At 42.9% G+C, this 24,322-nt stretch overlaps 1 protein-coding gene across 12 annotated transcripts in view; it reads right to left on the minus strand.

Moving 5' to 3' along the window:
* MCPH1 (microcephalin 1) overlaps positions 1 to 24,322 on the minus strand; it is a 331,342-nt gene that overhangs the window by 297,528 nt on the left and 9,492 nt on the right. For all 12 annotated transcript variants that reach the window (XR_010323533.1, XR_010323534.1, XM_064294942.1 and 9 more), the window contains one exon: positions 24,185 to 24,303. Coding sequence is in view for 8 of the 12 variants with exons in the window: in XM_064294942.1 (XP_064151012.1) it covers positions 24,185 to 24,303 (119 nt within the window). In the remaining 4 variants the exon portion in view is untranslated. The remainder of the gene's footprint in view (positions 1 to 24,184; positions 24,304 to 24,322) is intronic.

A 24,322-nucleotide genomic window follows, 5' to 3' on the forward strand; every position in this document is an offset into this window, starting at 1 on the left:
TAACAAGGAGAAATTTATTTCCTCACAGTAAATTTATTTCCAAATTGAAGGAGTCAGCTCCAGGGGAAGGTTTTTTCTCTCTGTCAGCTCTGGAGGAAGGTGCTTGTCCTCAATCTTCCTCTGGTCGAGGACCTTCTCAGGCGCAGGGACCCCAGGTCCACAGGACATGCTCTGCTCCAGGTGCTGCTTTCTTGGTGGTATGAGGTCCCCCTGTCTCTCTGCTCGCTTCTTTCTTTTATATCTCAAAAGATTGACTCAAGACACAATCCAATCCTGTAGGTTGAGTCCTGCCTCACGAACACAACTGCCGCCCATCCTCCCTCGTTAACATCATAGACTCAGGGCTTACAACATACAGGAAAATCACACAATACCGGGGCACACACCTTTGGGGGGACATAATTCCATCCACGATGCACAGTACTTCTTCAAAAACTCTAGAGTTCATGATCTGGGCAGTGGTAAGATAATACAACCTTCTGTGGAATAAGGACTCCTTTTACATATCAGAGCAAAACAACATGGAAGACTTCCACAAGGTAATAACTGAGGAAAAAACCTGCATATGCATATAGCGAAGAGCAAGACCACACCTGGGATAGTGAGGGGTGGAGACAATCTACAGGTTGGAAACAGCTGATAAAACTAAACTGTAAAGCAGAAGTTCTCAAACTTTTAAAATCCTGAAGCCCCTTTATGTGCTTAAAAATTTTAAGGATCTCAAAAAACTTTTTTATGTGAGTTATATTTATCAATATTTATTGTAGCAGAAATTAAACTGAGAAATTTTAAAAATATGTATTTACTAGTTCACTTAAAAATAGCAATAATAAGCTCAATACACGTTAACATAATAAAAATTTATGAAATATAACCACATTTTCAAAAAAAAATGAGTAAGAAAAGTGGCATGGCTATATATTTTGCTCTACAAGAGAATTATTATTCTGATACCACTCACTAAGTGATTCATGAATACTAGGTTTGTCTTTGATGGCAAAAGGTTTTTGTTTTTTTAATCAGTAAAACTATGTTGTTTGAGACTGACAGAGTCTTTTAAAGTTGGTTGAACTGGTAACAGTAGATATTTTATGCATGGCTTTGCTTTGTTTTTAACCAATACGGGTACTCTGAAAATTTGCTATAAACATAAAAAATCTCACTGGCAGGTTTAAAAAACATTTTCCCTTTTAACATACAGTTTTTAATCACAGGACTAGCCTTAACAAACTTTAAAAGTCTAAGACTAATTTGCCCTTCATGGAAAAACAAAAAAAAATTTTTTTTTTGAATAGGTAATAAAAGTAATCTGCCCGGTCCCTGATTACTTATTACCTAATTCAGTCCTAAGGCCAACGAGATGGAACCAAAGAAAGTAGACATCTGTGGATGGGGCGGGGGGAGAGGGGGGATTGTGGCAGTGGGTGTTAGGGTCCAAGGACAGTGAGAAGGGCTTTGGCACTGGAGCACCTCCTAGTGCAGGAGGAGGAGGGCATTCCTGCAGGGGAACAGTCCTGAGTGGAGTATCAGAGCCCAAGCAGATGTATCCTGGTGGGAGGGTGAAATGGTGAGGAAGGCATCCACACCACAGAATGTCAGAGCCGTGAGCAGGAAGAAGAGGCCTGCATTAGTCAGTCAGAGCTTGAGCAGGGTGACAACAGTGTCCACTTGGGTGGAGCGTAAGCAGTGAGAGAACATCCCCACTGAGGGGCAGACAAGCTCGGGATGTCAGAGCCCAAGCAGGGTAACAGCTCATCAACGCAGGGGATGGACTTGTACAGGGTGGGGAGTCAGAGCCTGAGTGGGAGCAGGGGATGGATGTGCACAGGGTGGGGAGTCGGCTGAGGGACATGCACAGGGTGGGGAGTCAGTGCAGGAGTGGGAGCAGGGGATGGACGTGCACAGGGTGGGGAGTCAGTGTGGGAGTGGGAGCAGGGGATGGATGTGCCCAGGGCTGGGAGTCAGAACAGGAGTGGGAGCAGGGGATGGACGTGCCCAGGGTGGGGAGTCAGAGCGGGAGTGGGAACAGGGGATGGATGGGCACAGGGCGGGGAGTCAGAGCAGGAGTGGGAGCAAGGGATGGATGTGCACAGGGTGGGGAGTCAACAGAGGGACGTGCCCAGGGTGGGGAGTCAGAGCAGGAGTGGGAGCAGGGGATGGATGTGCCCAGGGCAGGGAGTCAGAGCAGGAGTGGGAGCAGGGGATGGACATGCCCAGGGCAGGGAGTCAGAGCAGGAGTGGGAGCTGGGGATGGACAAGCACAGGGCAGGGAGTCAGAGCAGGAGTGGGAGCAGGAGATGGACGTGCCCAGGGTGAGCAGTCAGAGCAGGAGTGGGAGCAGGGGATGGACGTGCACAGGGTGGGGAGTCAATGGAGGGAAGTGCCCAGGGTGGGGAGTCAGAGCAGGAGTGGGAGCAGGGGATGGATGTGCCCAGGGCAGGGAGTCAGAGCAGGAATGGGAGCAGGTGATGGACATGCCCAGGGCAGGGAGTCAGAGCAGGACTGGGGGGGGGGGATGGACGTGCCCAGGGCGGGAAGTCAGTGCAGGAGTGGGAGCAGGGGAGGGATGTGCACAGGGCGGGGAGTCAGAGGAGGAGTGGGAGCAGGGGAGGGACGTGCACAGGGCAGCGAGTCAGAGCAGGAGTGGGAGCAGGGGAGGGACGTGCACAGGGCAGGGAGTCAGAGCAGGAGTGGGAGCAGGGGAGGGACGTGCACAGGGCGGGGAGTCAGAGCAGGAGTGGGAGCAGGGGAGGGACGTGCACAGGGCGGGGAGTCAGAGGAGGAGTGGGAGCAGGGGAGGGACGTGCACAGGGCAGGGAGTCAGAGGAGGAGTGGGAGCGGGGGATGGGCGTGCACAGGGTGGGGAGTCAGTGTGGGAGTGGGAGCAGGGGGTGGATGTGCCCAGGGCTGGGAGTCAGAGCAGGAGTGGGAGCAGGGGATGGACGTGCCCAGGGCGGGGAGTCAGAGCGGGAGTGGGAACGGGATGGATGGGCACAGGGCGGGGAGTCAGAGCAGGAGTGGGAGCAGGGGATGGACGTGCCCAGGGAGGAGAGTCAGAGCGGGAGTGGGAGCAGGGCATGGATGTGCACAGGGCAGGGAGTCAGCGGGAGTGGGAGCGGGGGATGGAGGTGCACAGGGCGGGAAGTCAGCAGGAGTGGGAGCAGGGGATCTGTGCAGGGAACGGCACGGCAATGGAGACGCGAGCCTGGCTCCATATCTGACTAAGGCAGATTAGGAAGAAAGGCCAGGTGATCCACTTTTGAAAAGTAAATACCAGTGAAAAACCCTGTGTGTATCAATCAACAGAACGTTACCCAATACAGTGCTGGAAAAGGAGTCCCCAGGTTGGAAGGCACTCAAAACACGAATGGGGAGGAGCTGTCTGCTCAAAGCAGGGTCAGCCTTAAGGATGTGGGTGGAGTAAAGCCTTTAGCTGATGTGGCACAGCTCAAAGTGAGAAGTAACTGCGACAAACATCCATTCAAACCTACCAAGCATCAGGAAGATGGCACAGGGCCGGCAAAGTTCTGTCCAGGTACACACAAGGTCATCGTGAGTCGAAGCCGATGCATGGCGACTAACAACAACAATACGTTAAGGATAATGGAAATCGGTTTTCCACTGTCTGCAGATGGAGTTACAAGTATGGGAAGGATGAAGACCAGAATAAACCCTGTGGTTTTGGACTGGAATTGGAGGTACCAGTGGGAACTCATTGTTTTCATCACATGTGGGCAGAAAGAGAAATAACTGCATGGGCACACATAAATCCATCATACATGTATCATCAACTCTGTCCACTAAGAGGGCTTGGGAGGGGTAACACCCCAAAGGCAGTGAGCATACATAGCGTACAGATTTTAGGTTCAAAACACCATTTTTCACTAAAAGGAAACAGGGCTCCTTAGAAAAATGGCTGAATCCAGGCCTAGGACAGAGAAAGCACAAGACTGAGCCGTGAATAAACTGTTGTACCAAAGAGAAAACAAGGGGTTAAAGAATGAGGGGAGTAAGTAAACATCAAGTTGAGTAGGCTACCACTAGCCAATATAGGGCAATGTAAGTGTTAAACAATGACAGTAAGGGATTACAATCCACTGGACACAGCTGCAGTTGTTGTTAGGTGCTGCTAGCTGCCTTCGATCGATTTCAACTCACAGCAACCCCAGAGTAACTGTGCCCCATAGGGTTTTCTTGGCTGTAATCTTTAGGAAGCAGATGGTCAGGTCTTTCTCCCATGGAGCCACTGGGTGGGTTTGAACTGCCAACCTTTGTGTTAGCATATGAATAAAGTAAGGAGACATTAATCAATCAATCAATCAAATGTTTGAGGAGAAACAGGATAGCCACATAACTTGAAAGTACCTCCCCTCAACCAAAAAACCAAACTAAACCCAGTGCCGGTTGAGTCGATTCCGACTCATAGCGACCCTACAGAACAGGGTAGAACTACCCCAGACGGAGTTTCCAAGGAGCGCCTGGCGGATTCGAACTGCCGACCCTTTGGTTAGCAGCCGTAGCACTTAACCACTACGCCACCAGGGTTTCCACCTCCCCTCAAAAGGCATATTAATTACAAAGGAGAAAATATTAATTTTACAGCCGAGAGGACTGGCAGATACCATCATAATCAAGAGGTCAAAGTGGACATTATCAGCATCACAACAAACTGAAGTTGTGAACCACCTGAAAGGACACAGTAAGAATACACTAAATGTTTTGTTATATGTATTTCACCACAAAAATTTAAAAAAGAGAAAAGACTATATCATCACTTTTCCATGTGACCCCTGCAAAAGATACATAACCTGAACAATCTCATGAGGAAACAAGAGACAATTCCTAATTGAAGAGCATTCTACATAGTAACTAATTTATAATCTTCAAAAGTATGAAAACCATGAAAGCCAGAGAAAGAGCAAGTAATAGCTGCCGACTGAGAAAGACTAACCAGACATGACAGCTAAATGCAATGAGTTTCTGAAGAGGGTCCTTTGCCAGAAAATATGCTACTGGAAAGACCTGTGAAACCAGAAAGGAGTCTGGGGATCAGATGCTAGGAAGGTATTGATGTTAATATCCTAACATTGATGGTTGTTTTGCGGTTATGTGAGAAAATGTTCTTTTTTGTAGAAAATACTAAACTCCAGGAGGTGATGAGGCATTTAGTCAGCAACATACTCTCAAATGGTTAAGGATAAAAATGTGAATTTTATTTCCAACTTTTCTGTTAGAATATGATTACTTAAAGAAATTAAATTCATGGTCAACAGCCCTGTGGCACAGTGGTTAAGAGCTTGGCTGCTAACTAAAAGGTCAGCAGTTCAAATCTACCAGCCGCTCCTTGGAAAGTCTATGGGACGGTTCTACTTTGTCCTGTAGGGTCTCTGTAAGTCAGAATCAACTCAAGGGCAACGGGCTTGTTTTTTTATCCTCAACAAAAGTTGGAGTCAACCTGACCTTTATCTCTCCCACTTTTATTTCTCTCGTTTATAATATAAAAATATCTTCTTTCCAAAGGAAATGTCAGAATTTTCGGTTGCTGTTATACAGTTGTCTGCTATTAAAAAAAAAAACCAAAAAACAAAAAAAACCCAGAAATTATCCCACAAAATGTGACTCTAGCGACACCTAGTGATCCTTTGTATTTAACACGCACATTTTCAATACAAAACATGATCGATGGTTCTGGACCAGCTGCTAACAAAACAACACAAACAACAGGTGTGTGATGTGTGATATAACGGTCAGCTAGGCTCTCACCTCTGAGCTCTGGTAAAGGTCAAGCTCACCAAAAATCAGGAAACGCAAATGAAAACAGCATTGCTTTTCATCTACATATCAGGAAAGGCTGAAGACTGATAATACATAGTACCAGTAACGTACTGGGAGGCAGGTATTCTTTCACACTGATAAAAAGAATGCAAGTTGGTACTCTTTTCAGAAGGTAATTTGACAGTAAAAACGGATATCCTTTGAACCTACAAGTCTACTTTTGGTAATTTAAACCTATGGAAGTAGACATCTTCAAAAAAATACACATACACTGAGGCTCAACATAGCACTAATTCTGAATGAAAACAAGAAGAAAAAAACTTCATACACATCGACAGGAGATTGCTTACATAAATTACCAGGTATCTACCACAAGGGATTAAATATACATATATATTCCCTCAGTGGTGCCAACAGTTAAGAACTCAGCTACTAACCAAAAGGTTGGCAGCTTGAATCTACCCAGAGGTGCCTCAGAGGAAAGGCCGAATGATTTCCTTCTAAAAGATCACGGTCACTGGGAACTCTGTGGAGCACAGTTCTGCTCTGAAACACGTGGGGTCGCCACGAGCTGGATCAATGCGATGGCAAGTGGTGTGTGTCTGTGTATGTTTAAAAGAAATAATGGGATATATCCCTACGTAGACATGGAAAAATTTTCTCCAATATACTGTTAACTAAAGGAGAATGTATGCGTTCCATTAAAAAAAATAAAATCTACCCATTTGCAGGGAGATATCTATGTGCACTTTTTACCTGGCTTAGTAAGAAGGCTGGAAGTATGTACCCCAAATTCTCAATGCTGGGTCCCCCAACCTAAAGGAGGGAAGGTGAGGCAAGAAATGGTCTGGGTGAAGATTTTTCATGTCAAAAATACGCACACATTTAAATACGAATAAACTTCCTTCAAAATAAAGTTTATGTATTCAAGATCTAAAAATCAGTAATTAATTGTATATAATAATTAAAATAAAACTGTATCACATTAATAGTAATAAACAAGAAAGATAAAAAATTTGTATTAAAAATGCCAGAGATTAGTTCCAGTTTCTGGTCCAACATGCAAAAAGCTTGAAAGTCATCATTTTCATCCTAGCAACAAGAAAAAATCTGAACAAGACGAACAAGCATTCTTAGATCCACCAGAAAATTGATGTCAAACAGAAAACTGAAAAACAATACCACCTGTTGCCCTCAAGCTGATTCCAACATTCCGACTCACGGCGACCCCGTGTTTACTGCCCAATAGGGAGAATCACAGGCTGCTGGAGCAGAGGCCCACAGCTGGAGTCAGCGCCTTCAGAAACACTTGATTAACAGACAAGTTGCTGAAGGCTCGGTGTGGATTAGCTTGAGGGTAAAAAACGGAAGGGGCGGCACACAGTCTTAGGACAGTCCCCATGCTTTCCCCAGTTTTACCTCCAAAAACACCACCAGGCTCCCTCTCGTGAGTCCTAAAAGGGGACTAAAAATGTAATGACTTTGAAATACCGTCAGAGCTCTCTGGTTTCAATAAAGACCTGCCCTCCACAGAAACTATTTTACCAAGGGCAGTGGGGTTTTTTCACCAGCCGAGGAGGAGGGGAGGAAAGTACCCAGCTCCAGCCCCCTCTAGCCTTCCTGTCTCAGCTCGGGGGTACTTTCCAGGAACACAGCAGAGGTAACTTTCATAGAGGATAAACTTTCATAGAGGGTTAAAACAATGCTCACCCTTACAAGATTTGCTCAAAGTAGAACAGCTGAAACTAGCACCTGGGCGCCACTGAAGCATAAAATGTGGCCCCAGAGACCACTCAGTTAAGATCTATCCTTGGCTGACAGCCTCCTGGCCAGGCCGCTGCCGACCCTGACTGCAGGGTGCCCTGCTGTCTTGTCTTGTAGGAGCACTGCGCAATAAGCTGCTCCACGATCAACAACTGCACCGCTAGACTCACCTCTGGCAATCTGAACCCAGGGGACTGAATCGCCCCTGGGGACTATGCACCACCCAGATTCCCCAACACGACATCTATGCACTTAAAAACAGAGCTTAAAAAAGCATGAGAAAAAAAAAAAAAAAAGATAGAAACTGCAAGGAGAAATAGACAAATCCACTATTAGAGACCTTGGCTATGGATTGGATTATTCCCCAAAAAGTTATGTAGAAGTCCTTACCCTTACTTACCTGTAAATATGACCTTATTTGGAGTTTTTTTTTAACTATCATTTTTTTTTTATCATGTTAAGTAGGCCATACGAGAGAAGGGTGGGCCCTAAACCTACTCACTTCTGAGTGATATCTTATAAAAAGAAGAGAAAGGCACAGAGACACACACACACACAGAGGCAAGAGAGATTCCAAGGAATGCCAAGGAACTCCTACAACTACCAAACAGGAAGGATCCGCCCCTAAAGCCATTGCTCTGATTTGACTTCTCGTCTCCAAAGCTGTGAGACAATGAATTCCTGTTCTTTAAAGCCACCCACACTGTGGTATCTCTGTTACAGCAGCACGAGGTAACTAAAACGTCCTCTTATCAATAACTGGCAGATCTAGGAGGCAGAAAAATCAGTAAGGATATCGCTAAGGTGAACAACACCATCAACCAACTGAATCTAACTGACGTTTATAGAATATTTCATCGAACAAGAGTGAAATACACACTCTTCTCAAACTCACAGTGCAACATTCACCGAGAGAGACTACGCTCTGAGCCATAAAACACACCTTAACTTATTTAAAAGAACAGAAATTACGCTAAGTATACTCAGACCATAACGGAATTGAGCTGGAAATCACTCACAGAAAGATAGCTGAAAAATTCACAAATATTTGGAGATTAAACATGCTTCTAAACATAAACAACACATTTTCAAATAGCACGTGGGTCAAAGACGAAGTCTCAAGAGAAATTTAAAAATAGTTGGAACTATTGTGCTGTAAGTCCTAGCCAGAACAGTTGGGCTAGATAAAGAAATATAAGGCATCTGGATTGGTAAGGAAGAAGTAAAAGTATCTCTATCTGCAGATGGCATGATCTTCTACACAGAAAACCCTAAAGAATCCTCAAGAAAACTATTGAAACTAATAGAAGAGTTCAGCAGAGTATGAGGATACAAGGTAAACATACAAAAATCAGTTGGATTCCTCTACGCCAACAAAAAGAACATCGAAGAGGGAATCGCCAAATCAATGCCATTTACAGTAGCCCCCAAGAAGATAAAATACTTAGGAATAAATCTTACCAGAGATGTAGAAGACCTATACAAAGAAAACTATAAGACACTACTGCAAGAAATCAAGAAGACCTACATAAGTGGAAAAACATACCTTGCTCATGGATAGGAAGACTTAACATTGTAAAAATGTCTATTCCACCAAAAGCAATATACAGATACAATCCAATGGTGATCCAAATTCCAACGACATTTTTTAATGAGACGGAGAAACAAATCACAAACTTCATATGGAAGGGAAATTGGCCCCAGGTAAGTAAAGCATTACTGGAAAAAAAAAAGAACAAAGTGGGAGGCCTCACTCTACCTGATTTTAGAACCCATTATACCACCACAGAAGACAAAAAAGCCTGGTACTGGTACAACAACAGATACATAGACCACTGGAATAGAACTGAGAAGCCAGACATAAATCCATCCATATATGAGCAGCTGATATTTAACAAAGGCCCACAGTCAGTTAAATGGGGAAAAGACTGTTTAACAAATGGTGCTGGCATAACTGGATATCCATCAGCAAAAAAATGAAACAAGACGCATACCTCACACCGTGCACAAAAAATGAACTCAAAATGGATCAAAGACCTAAATACAAAATCTAAAATGATAAAGATCGTGGAAGAAAAAACAGGGACAATGCTAGGAGCCCTAATACATGGCATAAACAGTATACAAAACATTACTAACAATGCAGAAGAGAAACTAGATAACTGGGAGCTCCTAAAAATCAAACACCTATGACCATCCAAAGACATCACCAAAAGAGTAAAAAGATTACCTACAGAGTGGGAAGAAGTTTTTAGCTATGGCATTTCCAATCAGCGCCTGATCTCTAAAATCTACATGATACTGCAGAAACTCAACTACAAAAAGACAAATAACCCAATTAAAAAATGGGCGAAGGATATGAACAGGCATTTCACTAAAGACGGTGGTCAGGTAGCTAACAGATACATGAGGAAATGCTCACAATCATTAGCCATTAGAGAAATGCAGATTAAAACTATAATGAGATTTCATCTCACTCCAAAAAGGCTGGCATTAATCCAAAAAACACAAAATAATAAATGTTGGACAGTCTGTGGAGAGACTGGAACACTTATACACTGCTAGTGGAAATGTAAAATGGTGCAAACACTTTGGAAATTGACTTGGCACTTCTTTAAAGAACTAGAAATAGAACTACCATACGATCCAGCAATCCCACTCCTTGGAATATATCCTAGAGAAATAAGAGCCTTTACGTGAACAGATATATGCACACTCATGTTTACTGCAGCACTGTTTACAATAGTAAATAGATGGACGCAACCAAGGTGCCCACCAATGGACGAATGGATAAATAAATTATGGTATATTCACACAATGCAATACTATGCATAGATAAAGAACAGTGAGGAATCTGTGAAAACATGTCATAACATGGAGGAACCTGGAAGGCATTATGCTGAGTGAAATTAGTCAGTTGCAAAAGGACAAATACTGTATAAGACCACTATTATAAGAACTGGAGAAACAATTTAAACAGAGAAGAAAATATTCTTAGATGGTTATGAGAGGGGGGAGGAAGGGAAAGTGGTTTTCACTAATTAGATGGTAGATAAGAACTATTTTAGGCAAGGTCAGCACAACTGGACTAAACCAAAAGCAGAGAAGTTTCCTGAATAAACTGAATGCTTCGAAGGCCAGCGTACTAGGGGCAGCAGTTTGGGGACCATGGTTTCAAGGGATATCTAAGTCAATTGGCATAATAAAATCTATTAAGAAATCATTCTGCATCCCACTTTGGAGAGTGGCGTCTGGGGTCTTAAACACTAGCAAGCAGTTATCTAAAAAAAAAAAAAATTTCATCTAAGATGCATCAATTGGTCTCAACCCACCTGGAGCAAAGGAGAATGAAGAATACCAAAGACACAAGGTAATTATGAGCCCAAGAGACACAAAGGGCCAGATAAGCCAGAGACTATATCAGCCTGAGGCCAGAAGAACTAGATGGTGCCCGGCTACAACCGATGATTACCCTGACAGGGAACACAACAGATAACCCCTGAGGGAGTAGGAGAGCAGTGGGATGCAGACCCCAAATTCTCATAAAGAGACCAGACTTAATGGTCTGACTGAGACTAGAAGGGCCCCAGAGGTCATGGTCCGTAGACCTTCTGTTGCCCCAGGACAGGAAGCATTCCCAAAGCCAACCCTTCAGACAGGGATTGGACTGGACTATGGGATAGAAAATGATACTGGTGAGGAGTGAGCTTCTTGGATTAAGTAGACACATGAGACTGTGTGGGCAGCTCCTGTCTGGAGGGGAGATGGGAGGGCGGGGGGGGGGGGGCGGGTCAGAAGCTGGCCAAAGGGACACAAAAATAGGGAGTGGAGGGAAGGAGTGTGCTGTGTCGTTAGGGAGAGAGCAACTAGAAGTACACAGCAAAGTAAATATAAATTTTTGTATGAGAGACTGACTTGATTTGTAAACTTTCACTTAAAGCACAATAAAAATTAAAAAAAAAATAAAAATAGTTGTAACTACATGAAAACACAAATACAAAATTTGTGGAAAGCAGTGAAAACAGTGCTTAGAGGGAAATATACAGCATTGAATGCACGTACTGGGGAAGAAGATGGATCCAAAAACCATCACTGAGACTTCTACTTTAGAAAACCAGAAAAGGTGGAGCAAATTAAATCCAAAATAAGCAGAAGAAAAGAAATAATAAAAATCAGACTAGAAAGCAATGCGATGGAAAGAAAAATGATAGAGAAAATCAATGAATGAAAAAGCTGGTTCTTGGGAAACATCAATACAGCTGATAAACCTCTAGCCAGGCTAACGGAGACGCAGAGAGAGACACCAACGGTTAACATCAGACACTAAAGAAGGGCCATCACCACTGACCTCGCGAACAAGAAAAGGAAAATAAAGGATATTATGAACAACTGTGTACACAACTTGCTAATTTAGATAAAATGGATCAATTCCTGGAGAGACACAATCTATCAAGAGTCACACAAAGAGAAATAAATAATCTGAACAGGACTATACTGATGAGGAATTTCAATCAATAATTTTAAACCTTCCAAAACAGAAAGCACAAGGCCAGGCAGTTTCACTGGTAAATTCTGTCAAACATTCAGGAAGAATGATATCAGTTCTCTATAACTGCTTCCAAAAAACCAAAGCACAGGGAATACTTCCTAACCCATTCTGTGAGGCCAACATTACCTTCCTACTAAAATCAGACATCACATCAATACACTAAATAAAACTCATATCGTCATATCAACAGACCCAGAAAAAGCATTTGATGAAATTCATGATAAAAACTCTCAGCAAACTGGGAATAGAGGTGAAGTTCCTCAACTTAGTAACAACTACAGAAAAACCCACAGCTAATATCATACTTAATGGTGAGAAATTAGATGCTTTTCCCCTAAAGTCAGAAACAAGGCAAGATGTCCCCTTCTCACTACTCCTCTTCAATATTGCACCTGAAGTCCTAGCTACTAGAAAAGGAAATAAAGGGTATACAGATTGAGGAGGAGGAAATAAAACTGTCTTTGTATGTAAATAACATGATTGTCTATGTAGAAAATCCCAAAGAATCAACCAAAACACTCTTGAAACTAACAACTGGGTATAGCAAGGCTGCAAGAGAACGAGGTTGATATACCAAAGTCAACTGCCCTCCTGAATACCAGCAGTAAACACTGGAATTTGAAATTAAAAACACAACACACAAAATACTGAAATCCTTAGGTATAAATCTAACAAAATACAGACAAGATCTATATAAGGAAAACTACAAAACTCTGATGAAAGAAATCAAATAGGTTTAAATTAATGGAACGATACTTCCAGTTCACAAATGGGAAGGCATGATATTATTAAGATGTCAGTTCTTCTCACCTTCATCTATAGATTCAACACAACCCCAAAATTCTAGGAAATTACTTTGTGGATAGTGACAAACTGATTCTGAAGTTCAGATGTAAAGGCAAACCCCCAGAATAGCCAACATAACATTTACAAAAAAAAAAAAAAAACATGAAGTCAGAGGATTGATACTACCTGCAACACTAGGGTGGGTCTAGCAAATCCTGCCAACTGTACCAACTGTGCAAACCAGTCCAGGGAGACTGAGATCAAACTGACTGTTGGGTAACAAATCCCGCTCCACACTCCACCTGCGTCTCCCCTTCCCTGTTCTGCTCTGACCCCGGGTTCCCACGCAACCCCCCTCTTTCATCCCCAGATCCCGAAGGCAAGGTAAGTGAGTACTCAGCTGCAAGCCCAGGAGTCCACCTGACTCCCTCCATTTCAGACCAGCAGGCCCCACATTTAGGGTTTTCCTCTACCCCATCAGGGTGCTAGCTGCAAGCCCAGGCATTCAAATGATTCCTTCCACTTCAGACCAGTCGACTCCCCTTGCTTGGAGAAAACACCCTATCTGCAGTAACAGCCTTAATATAAGAAAAAAGTATACAAGTGAAAAGATGCATAGGGTGAGGTCTAGGAGGCGTCACGACACAGAGCTTCTATGTCCTAAGGGGACACGCTATCCTCTCCTGTGCACGGTCACCAATCAGGAAGCTCCACCTGAGCCCTAGGGCTCAGCCTCACAACAGATTACATCATACCCCCTGAGGCTTAGTCAGATGGTCCCTCTCAGGCTAGTCAGCCCCCACTCAGTAGCCTCAGGTATTGGTCTGGATGTCAGGAACCAAAGACCAAATGGCTTTCTGCAAGGTGATTTCCCGCCTTGCACTACCTGACTTCAAGACTTCCTAAAAAGCTGGAGTAATGGAGACTGTGTGGCACTGGCAAAATAAGGGACAAATAGATCAATGAAACAGAATAAATAACCCAGAAACAGATCCATACAAATGTACTCAAATGATCTTTGGAAAAAAACAGCAAAGGCGAATGAATGGACAATGGACAGTCTTTTCAACGAATGGTGCCGGAACAACTGAACATACATATTAAAAAAAGAATCTAGACACTGACCTTCTACCTTTCACAAAAATTAATTCAAAATGGATATCAGACCTAAATATAAAACTATAAAACTTCTAGAAGGTGGCAGAGAAGAAAATTTAGGTGATGTTTGGCAATGACCTTACAGATACACACCAAAAGTATGATCCATGAAAGAAAAAAACCGGTAAGTTGGACTTCATTAAAATGAGAAACTTCTGCTCTGTGGAAGATACATACTGTAAAGGGAATAAAAAGATAAGCTACAGAGAGAAAACATTCGCAAAACACACATTTGATTAAAAAAAAAAAACTTGTATCCAAAATATGCAAAGAACTCTTGACCCTCAGCAATAGGAAAATAAACAACCCTATCAAAAAGTGGGCAAAAACAGACACTTCATAAAGGAAGATACACAGATGACAAATAAGCATATGAAAAGATGCTCACCATATGTCATCAGAGAACCGCAAATTAAAAGCACAAGATATCATTACACATTTATTAACCTATTGCCATCAAGTCGATTCCAACTCATAGCGACCCTACAGACAGGGTAGAACTGCCCCACGGAGTTTCCAAAAAGTGGCTGGTGGATTCGAACTGACAACCTGTTTCATTAGCAGCCGAGCCCTTAACCACAGACACATTTATTGTTGTTATTGTTAGGTGCCTTTGAGTCAGTTCCGACTTACAACTGTTGTTATGCTTGAGCCCGTTTTTGCAGCCCTGGGTCAATCCATCTCATTAAGGGTTTTCCCCTTTTTCGCTGACCCTCTACGTTACCAAGCATGATGTCCTTCTCCAGGGACTGGTCCCTCCTGATAACGTGTCCAAAGTATGTAAGACATAGTCTCACCAACCTTGCTTCTAAGGAGCATTCTGGTTGTACTTCTTCCAAGGCAGATTTGTTTGTTCTTTTGGTGGTCCATGGTATATTCAGTATTCTTCACCAACACCACAATTCAAAGGCGTTGATTCTTCTTCGCTCTTCCTTATTCATTGTCCAGCTTTCGCATGCATATGAGGTGATTGAAAACACCATGGTTGGGTCAGGCACACCTTAGCCTTCAAGGTGATATCTTTGCTTTTAATACTTTAAAGAGACACATTTATTAGAGGGGTAAAATCCATCAAATTCTGGTGAGGACGTGGAGCAAAAGGAATAATTGCTGGTGGGACTGAAAAATCGGTACAGCCACTTTAGAAAACAGTTTGGTAGCTTATTACAAAGCTAAGCATAGTCTTACTAGGATATCCATCAACTTTGATGGTAGGCTATTTACTCAAATGAGTTGAAAACTTATCTCCACATAAAACCTGCACATGAATGTTTACAGCAGTTTTATTCATAATTGCCAAAAACCAGAAGCAACCAAGATGTCCTTCAATAGTTGCTTAAAAAAAAAACAAAAACCTATGGGAATCCATATAATGGAATCTTATTCAGCAATAAAAAGAAATGAGCTACCAAACCAAGAAAAAACATGGAGGAACCTAAACTATATACTGCGAAGTGAAAGCAGCCAGTCTGGAAAGCTTACATGCTGCGCGATTCCAACCATGTAACATTCTGGAAAAGGCAAAACGGTAGTCAGTAAAAAGATCAGTGGTTGTCAGGGGCTGGGGGGAAAGGAAGAGTAAATAAATGCAGCACAGGGCATTTACAGGGCAGTGAAAGTATTCTGCATGGTAATGTGATAGTAGACACATGGCATTCTGTACTTGTCCTGTACTCATAGTACTATAAAACACCAAGTGTGAAGCCCAACGTAAACTACAAACTTAATAACAATGAATCAATATTGGTTCATCGATCGTAACAGATATACTAAACGAATGCAAGATGTTAATAACAAGGGAAACTGTGGGTTGGAGGTAAGAGTATATGGGAACTCTGTACTTTTTACTCATTTTTCTGTAAACCTAAAACTTTTCTAAAAAATAGTCTTTTTTTTTTAATGCCAGGGAATTATAATTTATAAATTAAAAATTTACAAATTAATAAATTAAAGGGACCATAAAAGCTTGTCTCTGGATAATAAAGTATTTTGGAGCTTCCATGAGCCTTGTGAGACAAGGGCCAAGAAGTGAGAGGGGGCTTGCAGAAATATCGAGAAAACGGATAAGGAAAGAAAGAAACGAAATTAGGGGACAGAGAATGAACCAGCAAAGAACAGGAGGGAGCAGAACTCTCAGGGGAAAGAGCTCTCAGTGACAATCCAGTATCAGGAACAGTGGAGAAGCCTTATTTATGTGCTTTGCTGCCTGCTGCTGTCCAGCTCACAGCAACCTTATAAGAGAACGTAACATGGCCTGATCCTGCCCCAACCGCACGATCACTGGGTATGTTTGAGCTCACTGCTGCAGTCAGTGTGTCAGTCCAGCTCGTGAAGGGTCTCCCTCGTTTTCACTGACGCTCTACTTTACCAAGCATAATGTATTTTCCTAGTGACTGGTCTTTTCTGATGATACGTCTAAAATACGCCAGGTGAAGCCGTGTCATCCTCATTTCTAAGGAGCATCCTGGCTTTACTTTCAAATGTGCCAATTCTTCTTTGATCTTCCTTTTTCACTGGCAAGCTTCCACATGCATATGAGGTGATGGAAAATACTATGGCTTGGGTCAGCTACCTCTCAGGCATTAAAGTGACATCTTCGCTGTTTAACATTTTCAAGGTCTTTTGCAGCAGATTTGCCCAATGCAATACGTTGTTTGATTTCTTGGCTGCTGCTGCCGCGGACATTGATAGCAGATCCAGGTCTCTGGCTGACTCCTGAACTACACAAACATTGAGTCAGACTAAAACCAGAAAGCAGCTAGGACTGAAGAAACTGAACCAACCTAAGCTAACGCCCACCACAGGCATGACAGTCTGAATTTTGAGTCTAATCAAATTAAATGCTTGCCAAAACAAGAACGTAAGTACTTCATACAGCATGACAGGATCCAGAGTCTGCATGATACAACGCTCACGATGCCCAGGATACAGTCCGACGTTATCTGCCATGTGAAGACTCAGGAAAATGTCACACATTCCAAGGAAAAGAATCAACAGACGCTAAAATTATCAGACAAGATCATTAACCCCAGAACCCAGTGCCCCTGAGTTGATTCCGACTCATAGTGACCCTATAAAGGTCATTAAAGCACCTGCTACAACCACGCTCTGCGAGACAACGGAAAATGCACTCATGATAAGACAGAAAATCTCAGGAGAAAAAAAATATAAAAAGTCAAACTGGACTTTTAGAACGGAAAAATACCTGACATAAATTCACTAAATGGACTTAATGGCAGAATGGAGTTGATGACAAAAAGAATAGTGAATTTGAAGACAGATCAATTTGAAGAAGAGAGAAAAAAAAAAAAGATCGAGAAACGATTACCAACCGACAGGGCCTCAGAAGCGGGAAAAGCTCAAGAGGTGTACCACACAGGAGGGCCTGGCAAACTACAAACACGGCCGCTACCTGAGTTTGTAAAGAAAGTTTTATTGCAACACAGCTATGCCCATTTGTTTACTTTTTTTTTTTAATGTCTCCTTACAGGGTCACTATGAGTCAGAATCGACTCAATGGCAAAGGGTTTGGTTTTTCTGGTTTCACGCTATAGGTTCATATCAGTTCATATGGAATTGCAAGGGACCTGGGATAACCAAAACCATCGTGAAAAAAAGAAGAACGAAGTAAGAGGACTCACACTTCCCAACTGCAAAACTTGCTCCAACACGACGGTAATCAGCATGGTAATGGTACATGGTAGTGGCACAGATCAAAGGAACACAACTGAGACTACAGAAACAGACCTGTACATGGGCAACTGATTTTCGGCATGGGTGCCAAGACCATTCAATGAAGAATAGTGTCTTCAACAAATGGTGCTGGGACAACTGGATACACACATGTAAAAGAATATACCTATCTCACATTCTCATGGATTGAACTGCCTCCTCCCAAAATATGTCATTGGTTAGACCATGATTCCTAGTATTGTGTGGTTGTCCTCCATGTTGTGATTGTAATTTCATGTTAAAGAGGATTAGGGCGGGATTGTAACACCCTTAATAAGGTCACATCCCTGATCCAATATAAACAGATTCCCTGGGGTGTGGCCTGAACCACTTTTTATCTTACAAGAGATAAAAGGAAAGTGAAGCAAGCAGAGAGTGGGCACCTCATACCACAAGAAAGAAGCACCAGGAGCAGAGCACATCCTTTGGACCTGAGGTTCCTGTGCAGAGAAGCTCCTAGTCCAGGGGAAGATTGATGTGAAAAATTTAACTAAAGAGTTAAAACTATAAAACCCTTCAAAGAAAACAGGTAAATCTTGATAGCCCTTAGATACGGCAATGAACTACATCAAAATTGAAAACTTTTATGAGTCGCAAGACACTATCAAGGGAGTTAAAAGGCAACTCACAGAACAGAAGAAAATATCTGCAAATCATACATCTGATAAAAGGATAGTATCCAGAATATACAACTAAACAACAAAAATACAAACAGTCTGATTAAAAAATGGACAAAGGACTCTGAATAGATATTTCTCCAAAGAAGATATACCAATGGCCCAGGAGCACATGAAAAGACGCTCAGCGTTATTAGTCATCAGGGAAATGCAAGTCAAAACAACAACGAGATGCCTTGTCAAATCCACTAGGATGGCCATAATTAAAAAGGAAAATAACAATTGTTGATGAGATACAGAGAAAACGGAAAACTCATCTGTTGCTGACGGGAATGTAACATGGCACAGACACTTTGGAAAACAGTTTGATGGTTTCTTAATAAGTTAAATATAGAATTACCACATGACTTAGCAATTCCACTCCTAGGTATATTATCAAAACAATTAAAGACAGGTGCTCAAACAAAAACCTGCATATGAATGTTCATAACACCTTTATTCACAATAGCTAAAGGCAGAAATAACCCAAATGTCTATCAACAGATGAATGAACAAAATGTGGAATCCATACAACGGAGCGTGGAAGAAATACAGCCAGAAATCTCATTAGAAGCAAGGATGGTATGACTTCGTCTTGTGTACTCTGGACATGTTACCAGAAGGATAAGTCCCTGGAGAAGGACATCATGCTTGGTAGAGTAGAGGGCCAGCAAAAAAGAGGAAGATGCTCAACAAGATGGACTGACACAGTGCCTGCAACAGTGACCTCAAGCGTAACAATGATTGTGAGGATGGCACAGGACCAGGCTGTGTTTCATTCTGTTGTGCATAGGGTTGTTAAAAGTTGGAACCCACCTGAAGACACCTAACAACATCAAAACGGAATGAAATGTTGACATATGCTGTAACATGGATGAACCTTAAAAAGATTATGCTATGGAAAAAAAAAAAAAACCCAAAAACCAAACCTGTTGCCCTCAAGTCGATTCCGACTCATAGTGACCCTATAGGACAGAGGAGAGCCGCCCCATAGAATTTCCAAAGAACAGCTGGTGGATTTGAACTGCCAACCTTTTGGTTAGCAGCCATAGCTCGCCATAGCGCTTAACCACTGCGCTGTACCACCAAGGAGCCAGACACAAAAGGCCACATACTGTATGATTCCATTTATATGAAAATCCAGGCAAATTTATAGAGACAGAAAGCAGATTAGCGAATGCTAGGGGTCAGAGGAAAGAGGGAATAGGGAGTGACTGCTAAATAGGGACGAGTTTCCATGTGCAGTGATAAAGTTCTGGAACTAAATAGTGGTGATGGCTGCACAACACTGAAATGCACTTAATGCCACTGAAACACCTAAAAAAGGTACAACGGCAAATTTTATGTTAAGTGTTTTTTACCATAGTAAAAGTAAAAAAGGCAACAGATCAAATAATACAAAATAGGGACATGGGGGGAAAAAAGGAACAAAACATATTTTCTGTCTCTGTCTACTCAAAGGGACAAGCAGTGATAACCCAGTAGTATGGAGCACAACAGCACCCAGATCTTACTTTCCAATCCTATTCCCCGCTAAAAAGAACCACAACCCTTTGTATAAATGTCTGATTCCAGGGCTAGGGTGGAGCAGGTACAAGATAAGCATACAACATCTTACGCCAGGGAGAAAAGTGCTCAAAAAAAAAAAAAAAAAAAAAAAGATGGGGGAGTGTCACAAAGACACAAAAACCAGCTTGAACGGGCTCTCATTAGCCAAGTCTAGAACAATCTGAGCACCAAACAGGCAGTAATGAATTATAAGCCACAGCAAAAAAAAGGAATCTATTAGTCAATGCTCATCAATCAATCAGTCAATATGGGAGAAGGGAAGGCTCTTAACTATAGCAGGCAGCCGAGCACAGACTGGTAAATGAGGAGGAAGTGCTGGCCTTGGAGAACAGTCATTTCACGAGAATGAGGGTTCAGGCCGGTTCAGGCAGGAAGCATCAGCGGGTGCCAAACCCGGGGCAGGAGGAGACGAGCAGAGTCAAGGAACAGAGCATCCGCCTGGCCGTAGTGTCTACCTACAGGCTGACCATCAGTTTCGGGGGAAGAAAACAGTCATTTCACGAGAATGAGGGTTCAGGCCAGTTCAGGCAGGAAGCACCAGCAGGCGCCAAACCCGGGGCAGGAGGAGACGAGCAGAGTCAAGGAGCAGAGCATCCGCGTGGCCGTAGTGTCTACCTACAGGCTGACCATCAGTTTCAGGGGAAGAAAACAGTCATTTCACGAGAATGAGGGTTCAGGCCAGTTCAGGCAGGAAGCACCAGCAGGCGCCAAACCCGGGGCAGGAGGAGACGAGCAGAGTCAAGGAGCAGAGCATCCACATGGCCGTAGTGTCTACCTACAGGCTGACCATTAGTTTTAGGGGGAAGAAAACAGTAATTTTACAGTGGATAAATCATAAAACACTTTGTCAGGTGCTAGCAACACCAGTAAAGCCCTCTGGATGGGATACTCAGAGAAGAACACAAAATCACTCATGCAGCATTCTGGCTGGGAACGTAATACTTGAATGTAATCACAGGGAAACATCAGAAAAATCCAAAATAACTTAAAAAAAAAAAGGAGGGGGGCTGCAATCTTTAAAATTGTCCATGTCATAAAAAACAAAACAACGGCTGAGATAAAAGAAGACTGGGGACGCATCCTAGAATGGATCCTGCCCTGTGGAGAAAAAATACAGTAAAAGGACACTGTTGGGGTCAGCTGAAAAAAATCTACACATTCAAGACAGATTTCCTAGGAGCACTTTCAGATGAAAATAAAAATTTTCAAAAAAAAAACAGAAGAACATCTCATTTCCAGGAGAAAAGCTCTCCTTCCTTCTTAGCTGTACCTTAGCTTGTTGGGACTGCTGTTCCCTAGACTACTTCACGTGAAGGCCCCACTAGAGCCCTGACGCCCTAAAGCCACACAGTAATAACACTTGTTACAGGAAAATATTTAAATCTCTTTGTACACTCTCACTAAAAATACAATTTCTGACTACCCAAGGTAGGAAAAGCTGACGGTGTCGCAAAGTTCTGATTGCCTTTGGTAAAAGGTACACTAGGATCAAGATGTCTGGAGAATGCACAAAACTGTTCCTGAAATCCGGATCACAAACTGCTGCTTTTTTAGGAAGCCAGGGAAATTCTAAATGAAAGTAGCAACACAAAGGCTAAGGCATGCCATTCGACCCTGTGTGGAGAGCTCGTAAAGTAAAGGTCTCCAGGGTGACGCTCACAGTGGAAGTGGAGGCCCCTGGAGCTGTGCGTCAGGCGCCCTGCCTGCTTCACCTACCGCCGTTCACTTGCCTCCCTCGCCTAGGTTATGAGTTCTTTGAGGTGTTGTGTCATATCCATTCCAGCTTCTCTAGAGCACAAGGTACGGGATGAGCTTGCTGTGTGGTTGCTTGTTGAATAAAGAACTGCAATCTAACATGGCCATGATGTGGACTTCACTTCAAGGTTAATAAAGGGCCTTAAATTGGAAGTGGATCTCTATTAAGACAGTATGTAATATGGGTTTAATTCCATTTTCTTAGCAGTCCCTCCATAATCTAAATTTCAAGCATTACACTCTCCAGCTGTACCCTCCCATCTTTCCAAATGTCCAGCCTAATACTTCAATCCAACTAAGACCCACAATCTGTTAATCAAGCTATATACTATCCTACACTTCCTCTGTGTCCTCCCTTCCCGCTCCTTTACGGAGCTTGATTGCATGACACATCACAATGATCACCGCTGTGCATACTCCTTCAACGCCCCTTGGCCCTCTAGCCCTTGGTACTAGCAACCTGGCAACAACCCAACCCTGGTTAAATCCAACACTACCTATTTCACACCTGAAGGTTGCGAAGAAGCAACAACTGGTCTGTTTGCCTGGTCTCACTTCAAATTTACAACCACTAACCTTAAGTGAGCTGTCAGTACTGCCCATTATTCCATGAAACTTCTCTAATCCATTCACTTTCCCGCATCTCCAGACAACTATTCTGCACGTTCTCTCCAAATCTCCAAAACTCAGAAAGTAAAAACAAACAAAACAATTTCCACAAGGTCTGATCTCCACACCCACTCAGTTAACAGCAACTGTACCCACTCTGCATTCCCTCCTACCAACACGGATGATGTGTCTTTGATCCCACACGTGTTTGTTCCCTACAACAATCCCTTCAATCCCCTCAAGCCATTTACAGAAACAAATGTCCCCTCCTCTTTTTTCTGTGTCATCAAATTTTCCCTCTCCATTGGATCAGCTGTCAGCACACAAATATCCTATAACATCTCCCATCTTAAAAAACCTCCAGTGCACAGCCCCCCAGAGGAACTGTCCCACTGCTCTGCTCCCCCTCAAAGATTTGTCTATATGTACTGTTTCTAATCCCCCTCCTCCCAACTTCTATTCAACCTACTTCAGTATCTTTTGTTCCCACTACTCCACCAAAACTGCTTGTCACCAATGATCCCCATGTCGCTAGTCCCAGTAGCAATCTCTCAGGCCCCATTTTACTCAACCTATTTAAGTGCTATTTGCCATTGTTGGTCATTATCACTTCTTTGAAAAACTCCCTTCACTTTATTTCAGGACACCCTGCTGGTGTAGTGGTTAAGAGCTATGGCTGCTAACCAAAAGGTCAGCAGTTCAAATCTCCCAGGCGCTCCTTGGAAACTCTATGGGGCAGTTCTACTCTGTGCTATAGGGTCACTATGAGTCGGAATCAACTTGATGGCAGTGGGTTTGGTTTTTTTTTTTTGGTTTATTCTCACTGGTTGCCTTCCTACCCTACTACTGGCTGTTCCTTCTCAGTGTCCTTTGCCAGTTCCTCCTCAAGTCTGTACACTCAGTCATGGAACCTCTTCCCCTCTCTATCTATATTCACTCCGTAAAAGATTCCATCCAGTTTTCTGGTTTTAAATAGCATATCTATCTATCCATCCATCCATTTAATCTATCTATGTATCTATCAATATATCTAATCTATGTATCAATCTAATCTACCTATCTACGACAAACACATTTTATCTCCAATCTAGACCTAGCTCCTGAACTCCAGGTTCATCTATCAAACTGCCTACTTAACATCTCCACATGAATGTCTAACAGACATTTCAAATCCAGTATGTCTACAACCGAATTCCTCATTCCCCTCCTTCCCTCTCCCCCTCCCCCTCATAAACCTAGTCCTCACAAAGCCTTCCTACCTTTCTAGTTCCTTAGGCCAAAAACCTTGCAGTCTTACTTGACTCTTCCCTATCTATACAACTCATACCCAAAACCTCAGGAAATCTAGTTTGGCCCTACATTCACAAATACATCCAGAATCTGGCCGTTCCTCACTACCCTAGATGAACCAATAGCCTTCTAGCTACTCCCCGTGCCCCTCTAATCTCTACGCGCTACTCTTCTGCTTCACATCCTACCAGGTCCTATATAATCTGGCCCCCCCACTACTGCTCCGACCTCAATCTCCAACCTGTCTTCCCCTCGACCACTCTTCTTCATCACAATGGCTCCATTATTGTTACCTGAAGACACCAAGCATATACCTGCCTCTGGGTCTTTGCACTTAATTTCCCTGTAGGCACAGATTTAAGTACTATATTTTTATACCTGTTTTTCAGCTGCGGAATCTGAGGCATAAAGATGTTAAGTTACTTGTTCAAGAGGCAGAGCAAAGATGGAAATTTTATTTGGTTCTGAGGTCCATGCAAAACACCTCCACGCTTCACAAATACTAGGCACTTAAGAAAATAAAAAGAAAGAAACTGCTTACTTTTCAACCCAGAGCACAGAAACAAGCTTTATCCCTTTCTTTTGTGCTTTGTCCCAAGTGTGCTGGTATCCATCTTTGAATACAACATGGGTCACTTGCTTGTTCAAAGTTTTTGAAACCTGTAGGCAAAATACAGAA

Source organism: Loxodonta africana, chromosome 12 (assembly GCF_030014295.1).
Source record: "Loxodonta africana isolate mLoxAfr1 chromosome 12, mLoxAfr1.hap2, whole genome shotgun sequence".
Taxonomy (NCBI): domain Eukaryota; kingdom Metazoa; phylum Chordata; class Mammalia; order Proboscidea; family Elephantidae; genus Loxodonta; species Loxodonta africana.